The 22,046-nt window shown below is 39.8% G+C and overlaps 1 protein-coding gene across 11 annotated transcripts in view; it reads right to left on the minus strand.

Moving 5' to 3' along the window:
• Positions 1-22,046, minus strand: part of arhgap12b (Rho GTPase activating protein 12b) — a 117,225-nt gene that overhangs the window by 1,766 nt on the left and 93,413 nt on the right. For 3 of the 11 annotated variants that reach the window (XM_060940128.1, XM_060940124.1, XM_060940121.1), the window contains 13 exons: positions 21,403-21,477; positions 20,224-20,292; positions 19,709-19,770; positions 13,764-13,845; positions 13,130-13,243; positions 11,589-11,690; positions 11,393-11,491; positions 11,144-11,237; positions 10,923-11,039; positions 10,669-10,767; positions 10,349-10,426; positions 6,156-6,290; positions 2,517-2,622 (listed from right to left, as the gene is read on the minus strand). In XM_060940128.1, coding sequence (XP_060796111.1) covers positions 2,517-2,622; positions 6,156-6,290; positions 10,349-10,426; positions 10,669-10,767; positions 10,923-11,039; positions 11,144-11,237; positions 11,393-11,491; positions 11,589-11,690; positions 13,130-13,243; positions 13,764-13,845; positions 19,709-19,770; positions 20,224-20,292; positions 21,403-21,477 — 1,232 coding nt within the window. The remainder of the gene's footprint in view (positions 1-2,516; positions 2,623-6,155; positions 6,291-10,348; positions 10,427-10,668; positions 10,768-10,922; positions 11,040-11,143; positions 11,238-11,392; positions 11,492-11,588; positions 11,691-13,129; positions 13,244-13,763; positions 13,846-19,708; positions 19,771-20,223; positions 20,293-21,402; positions 21,478-22,046) is intronic. The other 8 variants (XM_060940127.1, XM_060940122.1, XM_060940130.1 and 5 more) reach the window with 5 other exon arrangements.

Genomic DNA, 22,046 nt, shown 5'->3' on the forward strand with positions numbered 1-22,046 from the left:
AGAGACACACAGGTTCATGATGATCCATTTATGGTGCACGAGTATCTCTTATTAATAAATGTTTTATTAGTAATATATTCAAGCATATGATTAAAAAAAATAATAATAAAATCAAACACAAACCCAAGGTACAACAGAACATCTTTTACTATAATGTAAACATACAAGTATGGGTTTAATATTTCTCCAGTAGTAAAATGTCAGGGCATGATGTTTATGAACCAGCACTACCTCCGTCCTCCATCTCCTGTTAAACTGGACTAAGAGTCATTTAAATGCAAATGGAGGCAAATGTCAGTGTTTGATATGGCGATGAAATCTGAACTCAGTCCCAACACAGACCTTCATTGAGAGTGCGATAGCAGGCTGAAGTGATCATAATGAACGACTACACCCTCTAGCACACCTCCTTTATCTACTCACCTTTTCCATCTAGCTGGCCACAGTAAGAGCACTACTGTGTAAAAGATGTTTAGAACAGCTCTAAGTGACACTCAATCAAAATAATGGAGGTGATAAACCTGTTCGAATATTACAGCGAGCTCGATGACCTTTCTCCAACACTGCAATTCGATTTTTGAAGCCGTGTGTGTTCTTTTTGGGCCACGATCACAATTAGTTACTGCCTCGTCCTCGAACGGAATAAGCAGATGCAAATTACAGATTTACGGTACAGGAGCACGCAGTCACGATGAACAAAACCAAATATAACCTATTACATCCTCTGATTTGATTCAAACACAAGGAAATGTACGTGTACGGAAAGGCTCTCGTTTTATTTTGTACACACAGAAGTCTCAAGTACCCTTCATGCACAAAATGCTTCCGTATAGTGTTGCACGAATGCAGACGAAAACGATAATCCGGATTATTTTACCCAACAGTTGCGTTATAAATTATTCAATCGATTTGAGAACAATGTAATTTTATCTTACTGACGCATTCCTTTACATGAACAAATCTGAATCCGAATAAGAGTGCTGCTTATGCTCATATTTTAATAAATAAAATTAAACTTTAAAAAAAAAAAATTTAACAAACCTAACAGATTTACAGTATATAAGCAAGTAATATATAAAAACAAGAATGCAAAAAATTTGCAGACATAACTAACCTTGCCGATGTTACAGCCGATGATGTTTAATTACTTAAACATGAATTAAAATTCTAGCCACAATTAAAATAATATATAATTAAATCATGTAGCCCTACTCCTGTATCACACAAAATTCTCAGCCTCGCGACATTTACTGCTCATCTTCAGATCATGGAGCGTGTTGTGTGTGCGCGTGCGAGAGCATTTTACGGGTGTATATGAGGTGAATTACAGGTCAATGTGAGAACTTCATCAATGACAGTCACAGACAATTTGTCCCTTAACGTCCTCTTGAATTACTAGCCCCCACTGGAGGGTTTAAACTTGCGTTCTTTACGCTCCTTAACATGCCTCATTCCTATTAGATTCACAGAGCTACTGAATGGCATGCTTTAAGCTTTAAAAAAAAAAAAAAATCAATAAAGCGTTTGTATAGTACAGCTTGCTCAACATAATGTGCCTGTAGTCACATTCCATTACATAAACATCACTGTAAATGTCTCGCTATAGAGATCAAGCATCATCTTCAAATGCAACAGTTAGCGTCTCTTGTTTGGATACGACTTACTGCAGTGCATTATGGGAATTCAGAAGCGCATCTAAGAATTACCACTGTGTTCCTTCTCGAGCTACTAAAACGATGTAGCTGTTTATGGTTAATGTGGAGTAAAATCCCACTCAGACGGACACAAACAAGATTTCTGAGCGAGTCCAGTGTGAAAGATCGGACTACTGAATACGAGAGGACTTTATGCTAATATGGCAGGTCAAAGCAGTGAGCAGTAAAACAGGGTGTGCATTAAAAAAAAAAACGGTAATGCATTCAAGTGTGTAAGAAGGCATCGTTAAATTTTAAGACAATCTAAGCTACACTTAAAAATGGCTGGGAGAAGCCCAAAACGGGGGTAGAGATTAATGTCAGTAGGATTATTACACGGCCAATACACTAATGTAATAACCCCCCCCCCAAACATACACACACAGCACCTGACATTTCAGTACCTGCAGTACTTGACATGCCAGTTAATCTTAATGTAGTTTAATCAGTCTAGTCAACCTCTCTCTCCCTTTATTGTCCATTTCTCTCTCTCTCTCTGATAATTCCAGCATCACACTGTGGTGTCATGAGGATGTGGTCTATCACCTTGCATATCTCCCTCCCTCCTGCCATCACCCAGTCTCTTCCATAATGATGTAGTTGGCCAGTGTCCAGGTCTGTCTCAGTAATGGAGTGAGATAACTCAATACAGACAGCTTGCACAGAACACACGCCGTACCCTACTCACCTCTCAAGAACATGAGCGTACACACACTTAAATCAATAGTGCGCCTTTCCAAGCTTGATATTCCATAAGAGCAAATCCATTACACTTCATAGTAATACTTTTAACTCTAAAGGTCATCAGACATGAGAGGTTACCTTTTCAGGTGTCTGAACAGGACTTGCATTGTTTCCTGATTTGGCTTTGGCAGCTGCTTGATTAGATCTTTTATGGCCTGAAGTCGCTGCTTGTAGTCCAAGTTTTCTGTTGGAGGGGGAAAATAAATAAATAAATAAATAAATAAAAGAAAGTAAAATTTGTGTTGACCTTGTAATTTGTTCTGACAAAACATGGTATGTGGCGTCCTCTTGTGGGCATGCAAGTCTTTACAAACATTACACGCACAAGAGCATGAACGCTGAAGAACACATTTCGAGGTAATAGTGCAAAATACAGGACAATTTAAGAAATTATCATGGCTTTGTGAACATCAATAGTCATTATAATGCACTGTTTGAAATGTTAACTTGAATGCATCATTACCAGAAAGCTCATTTTACTTGCTCTGGTTCACTTAGTGCTTATTTAATTTTTATTCTATTGGAGATGTGGGACAAGTTACAACACAATGCATACGTTATTCTGCAACTGTGTTTTTTTGTGGATTAATTTTTTTTTAACTAGACACAACATAAGTGATCATCCAGTAAACATTATATAAAGGAACACAGATTTGCATGTTACAAGGGGAAAATATAATGATTTTTTTTTTAAATGTGCATAATTATTATGCAGCTGGGAAATACATCTCCATTTTATTTCATAAATGAAAAAAAAAAATCAAAATCAGTAATTTAACAGCGAACGAAATATTTTTACTCTTGGGAAGTGGTTTATTTGCCAAAATAGCCATCTTTTGTTTCTAAAACACTCGTATTAGTCTCATATCCATGGATTCTGTCATTTTTTTTTAATGTGACTGTACCCAATTTCAGTTGAAGCAACCGAGAGAGATGCCCACAAGCTGTTCAAAGATGTGTACTGCTTTCCTTCACTGTAAACCTCCTTCTTTAGGAGAGCCCACAGGTCTTCAATTGGGATCAAATCAGGTGAGCAAGGGGCCAAGGTCATCATTATACCATCTTTGAACCCTTTGCTGGCTCACCATTCTCAGGTATACTTGGATGCATGGTATAGTCATTGTCATCAGTACATACATACACACTATATACCATCACTATGTATCAGTCATTATATACAACCCCGATTCCAAAAAAGTTGGGACAAAGTACAAATTGTAAATGAAAACGGAATACAATAATTTACAAATCTCAAAAACTGATATTGTATTCACAATAGAACATAGACAACATACCAAATGTCGAAAGTGAGACATTTTGAAATTTCATGCCAAATATTGGCTCATTTGAAATTTCATGACAGCAACACATCTCAAAAAAGTTGGGACAGGGGCAATAAGAGGCTGGAAAAGTTAAAGGTACAAAAAAGGAACAGCTGGAGGACCAAATTGCAACTCATTGGGTCAATTGGCAATAGGCCATTAACATGACTGGGTATAAAAAGAGCATCTTGGAGTGGCAGCGGCTCTCAGAAGTAAAGATGGGAAGAGGATCACCAATCCCCCTAATTCTGCGCCGACAAATAGTGGAGCAATATCAGAAAGGAGTTCGACAGTGTAAAATTGCAAAGAGTTTGAACAAATCATCATCTACAGTGCATAATATCATCAAAAGATTCAGAGAATCTGGAAGAATCTCTGTGCATAAGGGTCAAGGCTGGAAAACCATACTGGGTGCCCGTGATCTTCGGGCCCTTAGACGGCACTGCATCACATACAGGCATGCGTCTGTATCGGAAATCACAAAATGGGCTCAGGAATATTTCCAGAGAACATTATCTGTGAACACAATTCACCGTGCCATCCACCGTTGCCAGCTAAAACTCTATAGTTCAAAGAAGAAGCCGTATCTAAACATGATCCAGAAGCGCAGACGTCTTCTCTGGGCCAAGGCTCATTTAAAATGGACTGTGGCAAAGTGGAAAACTGTTCTGTGGTCAGACGAATCAAAATTTGAAGTTCTTTATGGAAATCAGGGACGCCGTGTCATTCGGACTAAAGAGGAGAAGGACGACCCAAGCTGTTATCAGCGCTCAGTTCAGAAGCCTGCATCTCTGATAGTATGGGGTTGCATTAGTGCATGTGGCATGGGCAGCTTACACATCTGGAAAGACACCATCAATGCTGAAAGGTATATCCAGGTTCTAGAGCAACATATGCTCCCATCCAGACGACGCCTCTTTCAGGGAAGACCTTGCATTTTCCAACATGACAATGCCAAACCACATACTGCATCAATTACAGCATCATGGCTGCGTAGAAGAAGGGTCCGGGTACTGAACTGGCCAGCCTGCAGTCCAGATCTTTCACCCATAGAAAACATTTGGCGCATCATAAAACGGAAGATACGACAAAAAAGACCTAAGACAGTTGAGCAACTAGAATCCTACATTAGACAAGAATGGGTTAACATTCCTATCCCTAAACTTGAGCAACTTGTCTCCTCAGTCCCCAGACATTTACAGACTGTTGTAAAGAGAAAAGGGGATGTCTCACAGTGGGAAACATGGCCTTGTCCCAACTTTTTTGAGATGTGGTGTTGTCATGAAATTTAAAAATCACCTAATTTTTCTCTTTAAATGGTACATTTTCTCAGTTTAAACATTTGATATGTCATCTATGTTCTATTCTGAATAAAATATGGAATTTTGAAACTTCCACATCATTGCATTCCGTTTTTATTTACAATTTGTACTTTGTCCCAACTTTTTTGGAATCGGGGTTGTACGTCATTGCATCAGTATCATGGACTTTTTGAATGATGCTGTCTTCTTCTGGTACCACTGCTTGAGAAAGGTGGCCTCCAGAAACTGGCAGCAGTTTTTGGAGTTCATTTTCCATCCATCTTGCACTTAAAATGGTCCAAATAATTCGCTGTCAATAACACCAGCCCGTATCTTCTTCATCATTATCCCTCCCCCACCTTGCTGGTGCTTCAGTCAAACTAGTGTGGGATGTTGAGCAGCATGGGCCCACCAATTGGGTTCATCCAGTGTAATGTTCATCTCATCTGTCTACATCCATTCATCCCTTTGAAAAATCTCTCGTGTATTATTTTCCCATTATTGACACTTTTTCTTGTTTTTGTTTTTTTAATTTAAGGGAGGCTAGATTTCTGCCTTTCTGACTTCACCAATCATGTGAAGCTCTTTGCACCTTGTGCTTCTGCAGGAAGGTTGGTACTTGAAGCCAAAGGGTTCCTGGATACTTGTTAAATTATCCTCATGTCTCCTGTGGTTCATTTACACGTTTTCTTCATGATGCACTTTCTCGTCCCTGTAGACACGCACAAATCTCTTGATTGTGCGGTGATCACAACTCCTCCCCTTTGCAATTACAATTTTTTTGTATAAGCCAGTTAACTATTTTTGTGTCTTTTCATCATCTGGTTTCTTTTTCGTCTCATTTTCCCCAGCACCAAAAAATTGCCTAATAATTATGCACAGAGTTTAAGGCATGACTTTAAGCCACACCCTCTCTCAATAAAGCAATTAAGTCACCTAAAAAGCTTAACACTGAGCGAATGAGGTTAATTGGTTTTCAGTTGGGGGGGGGGGGGGGGAGCTATTGGAGATGCCATTTCATGATAATACGGACTTGCATAGTAATCGTAATAATAATGTATGCAGAGTAGACAGAGACAAAGGCATGAACGTACTGATGGCATTAACAAAGTCGTTGAAGTGGGAATAAGTGAAAAGGGGCTCTGGAAGCTCCCGGAAAAACATCTTCAGAGCGCCCGTGATCACATGGATATCCTCCCATTTACTGTCCGCTAGATCCACCTTCTCATCTGTTATGCACACAGACAGACACATGACTTCATCTGTGGTTTTGGAGAAAACATGAGTCTAAATATTGTTGTACAAACTGATGTTCAATAAACATATACAAATAGTAACTATATTTATGCACCAAATCACATGACATTATACATAAATAAATAAATATAACACACACACACACACTCAGTGGTGCTTGAAAGTTTATGAACCCTTGAGAATTTTCTATATTTTTGCATAAATATGACCTAAAACATCATCAGATTTTCACACAAGTCCTAATAGTAGATAAAGAGAACCCAGTTAAACAAATGAGACAAAAATATTATACTTGGTCATTTATTTATTGAGGAAAATGATCCAATATTACATATCTGTGAGTGGCAAAAGTATGTGACCCTCTCGGATTAGCAGTTAATTTGAAGGTGAAATTAGAGTCAGGTGTTTTCAATCAATGGGATGACAATCAGGTGTGAGTGGGCACCCTGTTTTATTTAAAGAACAGGGATCTATCAAAGTCTGATCTTCACAACATACAGTATGTTTGTGTTAGTGTATCATGGCACGAACAAAGGAAATTTCTGAGGACCTCAGGAAAAGCGCTGTTGATGCTCATCAGGCTGGAAAAGGTTACAAAACCATCTCTAAAGAGTTTGGACTCCACCAATCCACAGTCAGACAGATTGTGTACAAATGGAGGAAATTCAAGACCATTGTTACCCTCCCCAAGAGTGGTTGACCAACAAAGATCACTCCAAGAGCAAGGCGTGTAATAGTCGGTGAGGTCACAAAGGACCCCAGGATAACTTCTAAGCAACTGAAGGACGCGCTCACATTGGCTAATGTTCATGTTCATGAGTCCACCATCAGGAGAACACTGAACAACAATGGTGTGCATGGCAGGGTTGCAAGGAGAAAGCCACTGCTCGCCAAAAAGAACATTGCTGCTTGTCTTCAGTTTGCTAAAGATCACATGGACAAGCCAGAAGGCTATTGGAAAAATGTTCTGTGGACAGATGAGACCAAAACAGAACTTTTTGGTTTAAATGAGAAGCGTTATGTTTGGAGAAAGGAAAACGCTGCATTCCAGCATAAGAACCTTATCCCATCTGTGAAACATGGTGGTGGTAATATCATGGTTTGAGCCTGTTTTGCTACATCTGGGCCAGGACGGCTTGCCATCATTGATGGAACAATGAATTCTGAATTATACCAGTGAATTCTAAAAGAAAATGTCAGGACATCTGCACATGAACTGAATCTCAAGAGAAGGTGGGTCATGACAAACTGATCAGGCAGGCCGGCTCTGTGGTCAGCATGAAGCTGGACTCTCTGGTGACGGTGGCAGAGAAGAGATCTATGGACAAACTAATGAACATCACGGACGATGCCAGTCACCCTCTGCACACCGTCATCAGCAACCAGAGAAGCCTGTTCAGTGACAGAATGCTCCTTCCCAAGTGCAGGACGAACAGACTTAAAAACTCCTTTGTCCCTCACACCATCAGACTGTACAACTCCTCTCTGGGGGGGAGGAGGGGTAACAGGAGGACAGGGGATGGGAAGGAGCAGTAGCCTAGCCTGACAATAAACAATACCGGACAATGTGCAATATAATGTGCAATACCTCTCCTGCCACCGCTGTCCCCCTTTTTTTCCTCTCCTTCCCCATATCTTATTCTTTTTATATTTGTATATGTAAATAATTTATTTTTATTTATCTAGAAGTTCTCTATTTTCTCTGTTTATCTGTAATTATGCTGCTGGAATCTTAATTTCCCTGAGGGAACCTTCCCAAAGGGATCAATAAATTTTTATCTAATCTAATCTAATGCAGCAAGACAACGACCCAAAGCACACAAGTCGTTCTACCAAAGAATGGTTAAAGAAGAATAAAGTTAATGTTTTGGAATGGCCAAGTCAAAGTCCTGACCTTAATCCAATCGAAATGTTGGTGAATGGCCTGAAGCGAGCAGTTTATGTGAGGAAACCCACCAACATCCCAGAGTTGAAGCTGTTCTGTACGGAGGAATGGGCTAAAATTCCTCCAAGCCGGTGTGCAGGACTGATCAACAGTTATTGGAAATGTTTAGTTGCAGTTATTGCTGCACAAGGGGGTTACACCAGATACTGAAAGCAAAGGTTCACATACATTTGCCACACACAGATACGTAATATTGGATCATTTTCCTCAATAAATAAATGACCAAGTATAATATTTTTGTCTCATTTGTTTAACTGGGTTCTCTTTATCCACTTTTAGGACTTGTGTGAAAATCTGATGTTTTAAGGTCATATTTATGCAGAAATATAGAAAATTCTAAAGGGTTCACAAACTTTCAAGCACCACTGTATATAAGCAATGTTTTTGTTGAGGATAAATAAGAGAGATAGTACAACCCCGATTCCAAAAAAGTTGGGACAAAGTACAAATTGTAAATAAAAACGGAATGCAATAATTTACAAATCTCAAAAACTGATATTGTATTCACAATAGAACATAGACAACATATCAAATGTCGAAAATGAGACATTTTGAAATTTCATGTCAAATATTGGCTCATTTGAAATTTCATGACAGCAACACATCTCAAAAAAGTTGGGACAGGGGCAATAAGAGGCTGGAAAAGTTAAAGGTACAAAAAAGGAACAGCTGGAGGACCAAATTGCAACTCATTAGGTCAATTGGCAATAGGTCATTAACATGACTGGGCATAAAAAGAGCATCTTGGAGTGGCAGCGGCTCTCAGAAGTAAAGATGGGAAGAGGATCACCAATCCCCCTAATTCTGCACCGACAAATAGTGGAGCAATATCAGAAAGGAGTTCGACAGTGTAAAATTGTAAAGAGTTTGAACATATCATCATCTACAGTGCATAATATCATCAAAAGATTCAGAGAATCTGGAAGAATCTCTGTGCGTAAGGGTCAAGGCCGGAAAACCATACTGGGTCCCCGTGATCTTCGGGCCCTTAGACGGCACTGCATCACATACAGGCATGCTTCTGTATTGGAAATCACAAAACGGGCTCAGGAATATTTCCAGAGAACATTATCTGTGAACACAATTCACCGTGTCATCCGCCGTTGCCAGCTAAAACTCTATAGTTCAAAGAAGAAGCCGTATCTAAACGTGATCCAGAAGCGCAGACGTCTTCTCTGGGCCAAGGCTCATTTAAAATGGACTGTGGCAAAGTGGAAAACTGTTCTGTGGTCAGACGAATCAAAATTTGAAGTTCTTTATGGGAATCAGGGACGCCGTGTCATTCGGACTAAAGAGGAGAAGGACGACCCAAGTTGTTATCAGCGCTCAGTTCAGAAGCCTGCATCTCTGATGGTATGGGGTTCCATTAGTGCGTGTGGCATGGGCAGCTTACACATCTGGAAAGACACCATCAATGCTGAAAGGTATATCCAGGTTCTAGAGCAACATATGCTCCCATCCAGACGACGTCTCTTTCAGGGAAGACCTTGCATTTTCCAACATGACGATGCCAAACCACATACTGCATCAATTACAGCATCATGGCTGTGTAGAAGAAGGGTCCGGGTACTGAACTGGCCAGCCTGCAGTCCAGATCTTTCACCCATAGAAAACATTTGGCGCATCATAAAACGGAAGATACGACAAAAAAGACCTAAGACAGTTGAGCAACTAGAATCCTACATTAGACAAGAATGGGTTAACATTCCTATCCCTAAACTTGAGCAACTTGTCTCCTCAGTCCCCAGTCGTTTACAGACTGTTGTGAAGAGAAAAGGGGATGTCTCACAGTGGTAAACATGGCCTTGTCCCAACTTTTTTGAGATGTGTAGTTGTCATGAAATTTAAAATCATCTAATTTTTCTCTTTAAATGATACATTTTCTCAGTTTAAACATTTGATATGTCATCTATGTTCTATTCTGAATAAAATACGGAATTTTGAAACTTCCACATCATTGCATTCCGTTTTTATTTATAATTTGTACTTTGTCCCAACTTTTTTGGAATTGGGGTTGTAAATGCATAAATAGACTGATAGCACATTCGTACTATAACTGTATAAATATCCACACACAGTCCATACCGTGATTGACAGCAAAGCGTAGTTTCTGAATGACAGCCAGATTTCCACTGACTCTGTACAATCCATCAACATTTAAGCCTGCATGTGTTTTTTTGGGGGGGAGGGGGGGGAGGGAGGGGGGGGGGGATGTAGAGACAGCATAACATATTCCATCTTTTATTTCATGAATCAGCAATACATGATTCATTAGTAAAAAGAACTAAGGGTCCTATAAATTGCATTAAATCCAAATGTGATAAACAATTATGAAGAAGCCTTTATTATATCTGGTTTTTAAGGCAACTAGATATTTATAGAGAGAGTAATTTTCTCCTGTGTACCAGTGTTCTCCACATGCTCAATACACATTCGGACAAAGTTGGGAACTGAGGTGTTCTCCCTGGAACAGAGACTGGTCATACTGCACCCAAACACCTGATCTGAAAACAGAGCAGAACATATAAAATACGGGACTGAAAGAACCACTGAAAGCCAACAAACATCTGTAAACTGGATCATTTACCTCATCAATTCCAAGTCTTTCTGGATAAAAAGCCAGTGAGTGAGTGTTAATACTGAATAAAATGTGTAATACCTTTAATGTAGCCTTTGTCTCGGACAGCCTGTAAGGTCGGTCGTCGCGTGAGGAATTTCTTAAGCTTGACTCTGGTCTTCTTCTGATCGGCTGATTCCATAGTAGCGCTCTTCATTGCTGTGTACAGATACACACACGTTATATCCTGTATGTTAGAGCAAAGTGTGTGTATGTATGCGTGAGCACACACATTGTAGACATGTGTGCATGCTGTTCTATACATTTGCTTTTCTTGAAGTCTTTTTCTTTGTCTTGTTTCTCTGTTCCTGGAGACTCGGGCATGTCCTCTTCAATCGCTTCATCTGACTCCCAGGCCTATGACGCAGACGAACAAAAATACAGAGCACAAACACCCAGTGAAGGACAGCAACGAGAGGCTGGAGCACTGCCCAATTGTACAGCCCAAGTCAGAGATTAAGACTGTAATCCATTATACACAGATAATACATGCATACATGTGAAACACTCACGTGTGTATTGATGACCTCAGTGAGAGCCCTGTACCAGTCTGTGATGACGCTGTCTATCTCTGACTGGATCAGCAGCTCTGTGCCCTGACGCGTCTTTAGCTGGGGTCAGAACATCAAGCAGGGTCATCATGGTTGTTCTAGTTAGATTGGCTATCGAATACAGCTCTGGAAATATTCAGTTTTATTTATATTTTACCTCAATAACATGCTTCTTGCTGGACTTCTCTTTAGACGCCCACTCGACTGACCCTCCACGAAGGTCCACAGCAAATTCTGGCTTCGACTGGTTTCCCCCAAACTTCTCAAAACATAAATATGAAATTAAATTAAATTAACATTCTGTATTAAGAAATACTGCAATATCCACAACTCATTAGTCCTTGCCTTCGAGTTATCAAATATTATACATCTTTATCATTAGTGTTACTGCTTTGTTATCGGGTGCTGCCAAACCAGATTGTTGATCACAGCCACAACAAGCTTTAGATGCCAAATGTTAGTTGTGAATTAAAGGGCAGGTTTTACAAATAAAAGCTAAGACAAGATTCTACACTAAATCACGAACACCTACAAGTGTACGTACATTGTTTACACCATGATCATTTACTTTAAAATGTTACATATATGCAGAGACATTCACACATTTATTTGTCTTTTCAAACCACAAGCCAGGCTCTCATCTTGAAATACAATCCAAACATTAAACTAGACTTAAAACGTGGTGGCTTAAAAGTGACATGCAATTCGATTCGCGCATGTTCATGTTTCACATGAGGAAACGCATGCCAGTGTGTGGGCTTCTCAGGCATCTCCAATAGCAACCTACTTGAAAGGAAGAAATGCTATCAATAACACATCCAAGTCCACATTCTGAGTGAAAGGCAAGCAAAATGGAGTGTCGAAGGTTAAGCATGACGCAAGCAGGATGGAAACATGCAAAGAGTGTGAACTGGAGAATCCACAAGAGCAGCTCTTAGAACAGTATATTCACTGAGGTTCACTGGGATGTAACAAGAAATAAATCATTTTTAAAAAATTACAAAAATATACAGTACCAGACAAAAGTTTGGACAAACCTAATTCAATGGCCTTTCTTTATTTTTATTAATTATTGATTAAAAGACACTTCACGTCTTTGAGTAACGATGGAGGTCGTTTCTCTTTACTTAGCTGAGCGGTTCTTGACATAATATGGATTACTACAGTTGTGGAATAGGGCTGTTATTTACGATTTGATCTCAAACGCATTAAGGAGGCATGAAATTGCACTAATTAACTTCGGCGAGGCACCTGTTAATCGAAAAGTATTCCAGGTGACTACCTCATGAAGCTGGTTAAGATAATGCCAAATGTACAAAAAGTGTCAAGGTGGCTACTTTGAAGAATCTAAAATATGAACTTTTTTTAAACACTTGTGTTTACTACACAAGTCCATACATGTTATTTCACTGGTGTGATCTCTTCGGTATTCTTCTACAATGTAGAAAATAGCCAAAGTACAGAAAAACCAATGAATGAGTGAGTAGGTGTCCAAACTTATGAATGGCACTGTATTTTACTTGTTTAGATGGCAGAAATGAATTCTATTCTAAACAGAGTCATATTATTACAAAATTAAATACTACGTTCATGTTGCTTGCTACATTTGAGTAAGCAGGTACACTAGTTTTTGAGAATAATAAAAACTGTCCTAAACTCTGCTCAGGGGCGACTGTGGATCGAGGCACAGACACATACAGAATAAGGCCCAAAGTTTTTATAGGAGACTGCAGGGCGGGGCTTAACTGAACGCTTCCAGTTGCTTAGCAACGAGAGGAGCAGCTCAGGGAATGAGCCATTGCGGTAGTACGACTTTGAAGAGAAGGAGAAAAGGAGAGAGAAGAGCAAGAATGATAAAATGTAAGAACAGATTCATGATCACAACACGTACAGAGAAGGGGGGGGGGGGGGGGATGGAGAGATGTATAACTCAGGAGGAAGCCACCAGATGAATTAATTCTAGTTTAACACTAACTCAACTCCATTAGAAAAGCCCCACCTGGCCTGCACAGTTTAAACCTGGGGTAAATGGAGCAGACTGAGAACTGTTTACCCCTTAAACTCCTACCTTATCTCGTCACCTTAATACATGCAGTATTACGCTCAGAAAACTCTCAGTAAATTGTAGAAATGATTCAGTAACCACAATGAAACTAACAGGAAATGTGTGCAAGTATGAGACTGAGAAATGTAAGCCTGGGAGTTTAAGGGGTGAATGTGTATGGGGTCACAGGTACAACACAAAGCCGGATCACTGTCATAGTAAATGACACTTCAAAAATCAGTTGACAGAACTGAGAGAGAAGTTTAGAGAGCAGGCGTGAAAACACACCCAGCTGGTGGCGCTGTTCTGACCCTTAGCAAAGAGCAGTGTGGAGCCCTGCAGTACCGTCCAGGACGAGGTCCAGTTCTTCCTATACAGCAAGATGAGAACAGAACCAACACAGCAGAATTAGACTCTTCTATATGGTACATTAAGGCACACCACAAAATCTACAATCCGTACCCCTGGGATGATGCCGGTACATTTTAAAGTTGCTGTTCTGTGTTATTTTGTCACACAGTGGTGTATATGGTGTAGTCGATGAAAGACATCTTACTTTTTTTTTTGTTTTGTTTGTTTTGAATGTCCTATTAAATTTTCTACAATGCTCTGTCAAGTCATTTATTTATACAACATATATAAAAACAACAGGGGTTGAGCCAAAGTGCTTCACAAAAAAGTTAGCTAAGAAGTCTTAACATGGGCAATAAGACCATACATCTACACAAGATTATATGTGGTTACTGGTAGCACAACAACAACAAAAACAAGTAAATAAAATAAAACCAGATGTCAATCTGAATTAAAAGCAAGTGAGAAAAAATAGGTCTCAAGATTGGATTTAAAAGAGGTAATTGCGCTCTATAAATAAATGACTTGACTGTCATTTTTGAGAATGCATTTCTGTTGCTGTTTTTACCATTTTAATCACCTTGCTACACCTCAACATGTAAATGTATCCAAGATAGCAGACTCGGACTGAGGAAATATTTATACTAGGGATGGCGAAAACTAAAAAAAAATCTTGACCGACCACCGAGCCTCATTAGCCAGTTAAAGTCGGTTAACCTATGAGTAAACGGTGCGCCTTTTGGCGGATGCCGCCTTTTTCACGGCTGAATCGTGCAGATCCGATTTTTTTTCTTGGGGGGGGGGGGGGGGGGGGGGGGGGGGTTGGAGTGTCTGAATAATTTCATCAGAGTAAATTCTGTATTAAAATTACTAAATAAGCAAATGCCGTTACAGTTCATGAAACATAGGAAGTATAAGTATGAGAAGAAAACAGTAAATCAGGAAGCTGCGCACGTTTGCTCGGAAGCTGCGCAAATGTGCGCAGCTTTCTGATTTACTGTTTCCTTCTCATACTTCCTATGTTTCAACTGGGGTGGGAGGGCGGGACATGACTGAATGGGTGTTTCTGATTTGTCAGCTGTCGTCCTTACACCGCATGGCATGCCCCAAGCGTTGACAACACAGAATTCCAGGTTCTCCGCTCCAAATTCAGCAGCTTCAAAACGATTGATTTTTTTTTTTAAACCGACAACCAAAAAAAAAATTAACCGGTTGACGTTGATTTGGTCAACCATCGGTCAAACGGTCATCGGTTAACATCCCTAATTTATACATCCTTACAGTGGTGCTTGGAAGTTTGTGAACCCTTTAGAATTCTCTATATTTCTGCATAAATATGACCAAACCATCATCAGATTTTCACACAAGTCCTCAAAGTAGATAAAGAGAACCTAGTTAAACAAATAAGATGTAAATATTATGCTGGGTCATCCATTTATGAAGGAAAACAATCCAAAAAAAAAAAAAGTGTGGCCAGACAAAACAAACCTCACCCGGCAGCATTTATGATTAATATGAAGGAAGATATCGCGAAAAAAATAGGTGCCCTATGGGTACATGTGGCTACTGCTTATAAATAAAATTGTTTTCTGATACCATGTCTGTACAGTAAATATCTCTCTCTCTCTCACACACACACACACACACACACACACACACACACACACACACACTGAGGCAGTAGCCACAAAAATGAAGCATGATCCAAAAATGAACAATTAAAAAAAAAAAAATCACAGAAGTAAAATATACTGAGTGTCTGTACTTTATATTATTCTGCTCTTACAGTTTTCAAAACTAAAACCTCCAAATCGAGGCTGTCACACACATGCTGTCGCCATGACCCAAACTCTTATTTCCCGGAAATGGCCTGGCGCTAGAGCTCAGTGGAACGCGCTGTCCCTCTGTTATAAGCATAAACATGTCTGAAAGTGATTTCTTTTGTGTAGTCCATTTATTTCAAATGGTGAACCAAACTCTGTACACACTGGCCATTTTAATCGGAACCCGTGTATGCTATGGTGCATCAGTTGCCCCCTAAAAATGAAAAGTTCCTCCGATCGTGATGCATTTTTGTTTTTATGTTCCTTTTGGTAAGAAAACACACTGGGTGAAATATTTTGACAAAATTCAAAAGTTTAATGGTGGCACCAGGAGCTCAAAGTTATGGAAAAAGCTGCTATTTTATGACTTTTATGACAAAATTTCGATCACTTTTCATGAAACATTATGGCACCTTATAGAGTATACCAAATACCTTAGATACACATTTTTAGTACATATTCTAAATATATTATCAAGCACAGTTTGAGTTTTAGATGTTCATTGAATCATTGTTCAACTACTTTTAAACAATACAAATGTATTATGAATCACATTAATGCTTCTCAATCCCTTGCAAAGGTTCTTAACATGATCTCTGGCTCACAAGAAATCAATAAATGGAGTCCAACATTGTGATTCAAACCTTACGCGAAAACATAAAATAAGCGTTTTTTGGCAAAAAATGAACCTCATGGTGCCACCATTAGACTTTTGAATATGGTCAAAACATTTTACAGGATGTCTTTATTGGTGAAAAGGAACACCCAAACAAAAACGCATCAGATTTTATGAAAGTGAGGGCAACTGATGCACCCTAGTGTATGCGCATACGCAACTGTTACACTCTTACAGCACAATGGCGTAGTGGCTAGCACCTCTATAGACCCCTTTCACATGACGTCACCGCGCCGCGAGATTTTGTTAGGCGCCATATTGGAAGACCAAGTACATGCACTCACAATATAAAACACAGTACGAGCGAGAGTAAAGTGACACGATGGCTGATAATTCTGGTCATGTGAGTACATTACCAGTTGCAGAAAGGGCACGGTATGTGGAGAAACTGGCTGTGATTGATGGGTTTGACCCATATGATAAGACTCAGAAAAAATTATGTGAATCCAAGCACACAGTTTAACGCAAAAGTTCGTTTATATCCCGACCTTGTCAGCTGTCAGATTTATGTTAATAGACCCGGTAAGCTGGTAAATAATATTTATTTATTTTTTTCTTTACCAAATTCTAACAGAAAACGAGAGCGCCCGAAAGGGAAAAAAACCGAGCCGAGCCGCCTCACGGCTGTAATGCAAATTGCTTTCCTCCTCGGTATGCAAGTGCGCTTCCATGGCAGGGAAAAAGAAACTACATTTTGCCGCCTATGTAGTCCCCTATTTAAACAAATAGGAGTCATTCAGGATTCAGCCATGTTTTTGCTCCGTGTTTTTACTTGACCAAAGTTATACAGTATTATGAGCTTTAAATTGCATAAATAAAACCATTTGGTGAAACTCTGAAGAGATTGTACTGGTTTAAAGTTTTTACCTAACGTTTTCATGTCGACTCCAATTAATACACTAGTAGAATCGATGACTAGTTTAGTAGGCCAAAACTTTTTTCAATTTTTGACTGTACCAGCCTGAAAAAACTTGCGAGTGTCAAATGGAAAAAAAAGCAAGCTGGTCATGTTGTACTGGACTAATCTATGACTGATGAGTATAGTAAGTGATACTAGTACTGATACAATAAAACAGACGACTGTAATCTGGTAGGCAGCACGATTTATATTATTTCTCCGTGTCAGATACATAAGGAGGACCGGACACCAATTCTGCCATCTGTTTGCTACCCAGACATTGTAAACTATTTGTTGTTTACACCCAGTGCCTACACTGCTGATGACTTGAAGGCCTACAAAGGGCTACAGGCTTACAATTATGTTGTTAGCGGCTTGGTTCGTGATATTACAGCTGTTATTAAGAATAACCTACACATAGTTATGGCCAAGGTAATCTTGTTGATATTTATCTTTTAATAATATATCTTTTCAGTTGAAAAATTAATACTTTTTGTTACTATTAAGGTATCCATAATTTAGGTTAATTTATCCAAATTATACATATGTATTTATGATATATGCCTACACAACAACTATGTTTTATTTATATAATAGGAGGGAGAGCAAGCCCCAAACCATCCTAAATTATTATTATTATTATTACATTTCTAGAAGTCTGGGAGGCTTGCTCCTCATACAGTTATCAACTTGAGGCCAATGTAGCATGTTTTAAATGTGAATTTCTTGCGTTTGCTTACCTCAAAGTGTCCGCAGATCATGCACAGACTTATCCATTATATCCACAGTTTTTTGCCAAGTCTCACACAGGTTTCTTTCAAGTCTACTGTTGGCCAATAAATCATAAATAAAACAGTTCAGATTTGTTTAAGTCGTTTGCCACTCCACTTTATTCTCATGGGTTCACATACCGCTGCCGTTATTTCCCCCAATCACGAGTTTGTTGGTCTTCCAAAATGGCGCAGGGTCTGTTTACTTCCGGTTTCGGGTGACGTCAGTGAAAGGGGTCTATATGAGACACAGTAGCCACAACACAAATGAATTTGACCTTTTTGGTGACCTTGACTGGATGACCCTCAAAATGTTGGAGGTTCTATTTGAGACCGATGCCCATCTATCCTGAAAGTTTTATGTAGATCGGGCCAGCCGTTTTCCTGTAATATTGTGGGGAAAAAAAAAACCAAACAAAGAAACCCCACCGAAAACAATACTTCGCCCCCTGGTGGACTCTGTCCCAGGTAAGGTAATTACATATCAGTGAGTGGCAAAAGTATGTGAACTAGGCATGTAACGATACATCGTGGAACAATAAATCATGACCAAAATTTAGACAGCAGAGGGCACCAATAATAGCGTGAATACACAGGACTATGACTTGGCCATTTCAAAATGTGAATTTTATTCTTCTGTACACATTCTTTAGTAGAACAACTTGAGGGCTTCGGGTGGTTGTCTTGCTGCAGGACACACTCTCGAGATTCAGTTCACAGACAGATATCCTGACATTAACCTTCAGAATGCTCTGGAATAATTCAGATTTCATTGTTCTACCAATTATGGCAAGCTGTCCTGACACAGATGCAGCAAAACAGGACCAAACCATGACACTACCACCACCATGTTTCACAGATAAGGATCTTATGCTGGAATGCAGTGCTTTCCTTTCTCCAAATAGAACACTTCTCATTTAAACCCAAAAGTTTTCATTTGTCTCATCCATTCACAATTTCTCCTTGCAACCCTTCCAAAACACACCACTGTTGTTCAGTGTTCTCCTGATGGAGGACTCATGAACATTAGCCAATCTGAGAGAGACCTTTAGATGCTTATCGGTTACCTCAGGTTCCTTTGCGACCTTGCAGGCTATTCTACACCTTGCTCTTGGAGTGATCCTTGTTGTTCAACCACTCTTGGGGAGGGTAATGGTGATCTTGAAGTTCCTCCATCTGTCTGACTGCAGATTGGTGGAGTCCAAACCCTTTAGAATTGGTTCTGTAACCTTTTCCAGCCTGAGGAACATCAACAACACTCTTCCTGAGGTCCTCAGAAATCTCCTTTTTCATGCAATAATACACTTCCACAAGAATGGAAGTTCCAGCTCACATTGTGAAGCTCAGACTTTGATAGACCCCTGTTCCTTAAATAAAACAAGGCCAACACTCACACCTGATTGTCATCTCACTGATTGAAAACACCTTAACTGCTAATCCAAGAGGTTCACATACATTCGCCACTCACTGATATTGAATAGTGGATCATTTTCCTCAGTAGTTTACCTGTGCTCTTTATCTACTTTTAGGACTTGTGTGAAAATCTGATGTTTTAGGTCATCTATTTATGCAGAAATATAGACGATTCTAAACGAGTCACAAACTTTCAAGCACTACTGTACATTAAATATTTCAGTCAGGTTTCAGATCATACATGCATTAGTGAAAGGACAATGTGTACTTGGAATATTTTTTGATTCAGGTGCACACTGTACCTGACTTTCTTTCCATTCTCGGTGATCTTTGTGACATTAAGAACTCCACATTTTTCAGACAGCTAAAGAAACAAGAGAAAGAAAACATTTTTATTCGGAGGTAATTAAATGACTCGTGTCAAGAGAGAAAACAAAAATGCTTTGTCTACTCGCTTTAGAATTACTACACATCATCGATCAGGAAGAACGTGATCTAAAAATCGTGCAAGGACTTCAGGAAGGAAGGACGGACTCTCATACAAACTCTGAGCAGGTCAACTCTACATCTGGACCTGCCAACGCTAATCGATGCTTATAGAACGTATAATGTTTAAATAAGTCATGAACACCTGAAACTGCAATGGTTATGGTGAAAAACCTCACCGACTAAATTATGACAGTTTTCGACTAATTGTGCACCATACACCTGTTTACCTTTCTTACATTCACACAGGATAAGTGAGACTAGTGTTAATCAGAGTAAAAGAGTAATACACACAAATATATTCTACACACACATTAGTATGTATACTAACTGTAGAGTGTTTAGGTGAAGAAGGACAGGAGTCAGAGTCAGGGGAGTTATGTTTGTTGGTCCCAGACTCCTAAAAACCAAAAATATGAAATAAAGAGCAAAGTTAGTTACATAGAAGAGGAGAGTAAGATGAAAGGACGAGTGCAATGAAATCTGAGTCAGTCTGAAGATTCTCAAGCTCCAGTGTTCGCTAAGGTGGTGTTTACATTAGACCGTATCAGCGGATCATCAGATTAACGTTTTTAAAATGATTCGCGTGCACACAGCAACGCCAATACACGATTCGCGTGCACACAGCAACGCCAATACACGGATACGCTAATCACATGACTAATTAGACAGCACGCAAGTTGAAATGTGTAAACAAACCTCAGTGCTGCTCAGCGCTTCCTCCTCCGCACTCAGGCATCCTGCGCTCCAAATCACTCCGCCCTGAACAGCGAGTGCCCTCTGGAGGGTGCGCACTCCGGCCCTGCGCAGCTCACAGACCGCGCGAGTGAAGCGCACGAGCAGTGATTCGGGACCGAGCCGTCACATGACCAACGTGGCATGACCAATGCCAGCGAATCAGGAAGGTGGATGTCACAGTGACGTTGTCCAATGACGACGTCAGCTAGAGCTCAGCACTGCGTATCCTCGTTCCTCAATGTTTACACAGCACCGGATCAGATACGTACTGGGTTGAATACGTGGGCCCTGGCGGATTCAGACTGTTCCGCCTGTGGAGTCGTTTCCCGGCGTTTTAATGTGCACGGACAGTGCATCCGCGACGAAAACTATACGGATACGGTCTAATGTAAACACCACCTAAATCAACAGCAGGCTTAGATGGCAATTATTATTTCAGTTACAGAGCTAGGCCTTCTTTCAGGAAAAGCAAATTTTTGCAACGACGTCAATTTTTGTTCAGAACATTCAGTACAGCAGTGAGGAAGCCATGCAGGAAGCGACACCTTCAGGCAACATCGCAGATTAGTGTGATCTACATGATTCAGTTTTAATCAAACAGCATTCTCTCACCTCACACGCATACACAGACACATGCACGCACGTGCTCAAGTGCTGCTGATCAAGTTCTTCTATTGATTCCTGTAAAAGCAGTTTTATTGTGCAGGACTAAAATCAGGGGTGACCTTCAACTCTGATTGGTCATAGCTCATTGAAGGGACTGAGCACTAACTTGATATCCGTACAATGAAAGGCCAACACTTCTGGAGAAATGTCCCAAGGTGAAGCGCCTATTTTTGACCGACAGCTGGGGGGGAAATAAATAAATAAATAAAATCTAAGTGCAGTACATGACTCCACTGTGCGTTCAGAGTGACTGTTTTGACTGTTTCATGTGCAGTGTGCACCAATCCTCTGTTCTTAATAATGGGTTAACAATTCAGATCAAAGACTATATCGGTGTTCCAGTGCTCAGCGTAAACGAGTGCACCCCCTTTGAAAAGTAACATTTTAAACAATATCTAAGTGAACACAAACAATTTCCAAAATGTTGAAAAGACAAAAAGTTTAATATAACATCTGTTTAACTTATAACGTGAAAGTAAACTTAATAATATAACTTAGATTCCACATTTTTTCAGTTTTACTCAAATTAGGGTGGTGCAAAAATGAGTACACCCCACAACAAAAACTACTACATCTAGTACTTTGTATGGCCTCCATGATTTTTAATGACGGCACCAAGTCTTCTAGGCATGGAATGAACAAGTTGGCGACATTTTGCAACATCAATCTTTTTCCATTCTTCAACAACAACCTCTTTTAGTGACTGGATGGACAGTGATGCTCAACTTGTCTCTTCAGAATTCCCCAAAG

The sequence above is a fragment of the Neoarius graeffei genome, chromosome 14 (genome assembly GCF_027579695.1).
Source record: "Neoarius graeffei isolate fNeoGra1 chromosome 14, fNeoGra1.pri, whole genome shotgun sequence".
In the NCBI taxonomy this organism is placed as follows: domain Eukaryota; kingdom Metazoa; phylum Chordata; class Actinopteri; order Siluriformes; family Ariidae; genus Neoarius; species Neoarius graeffei.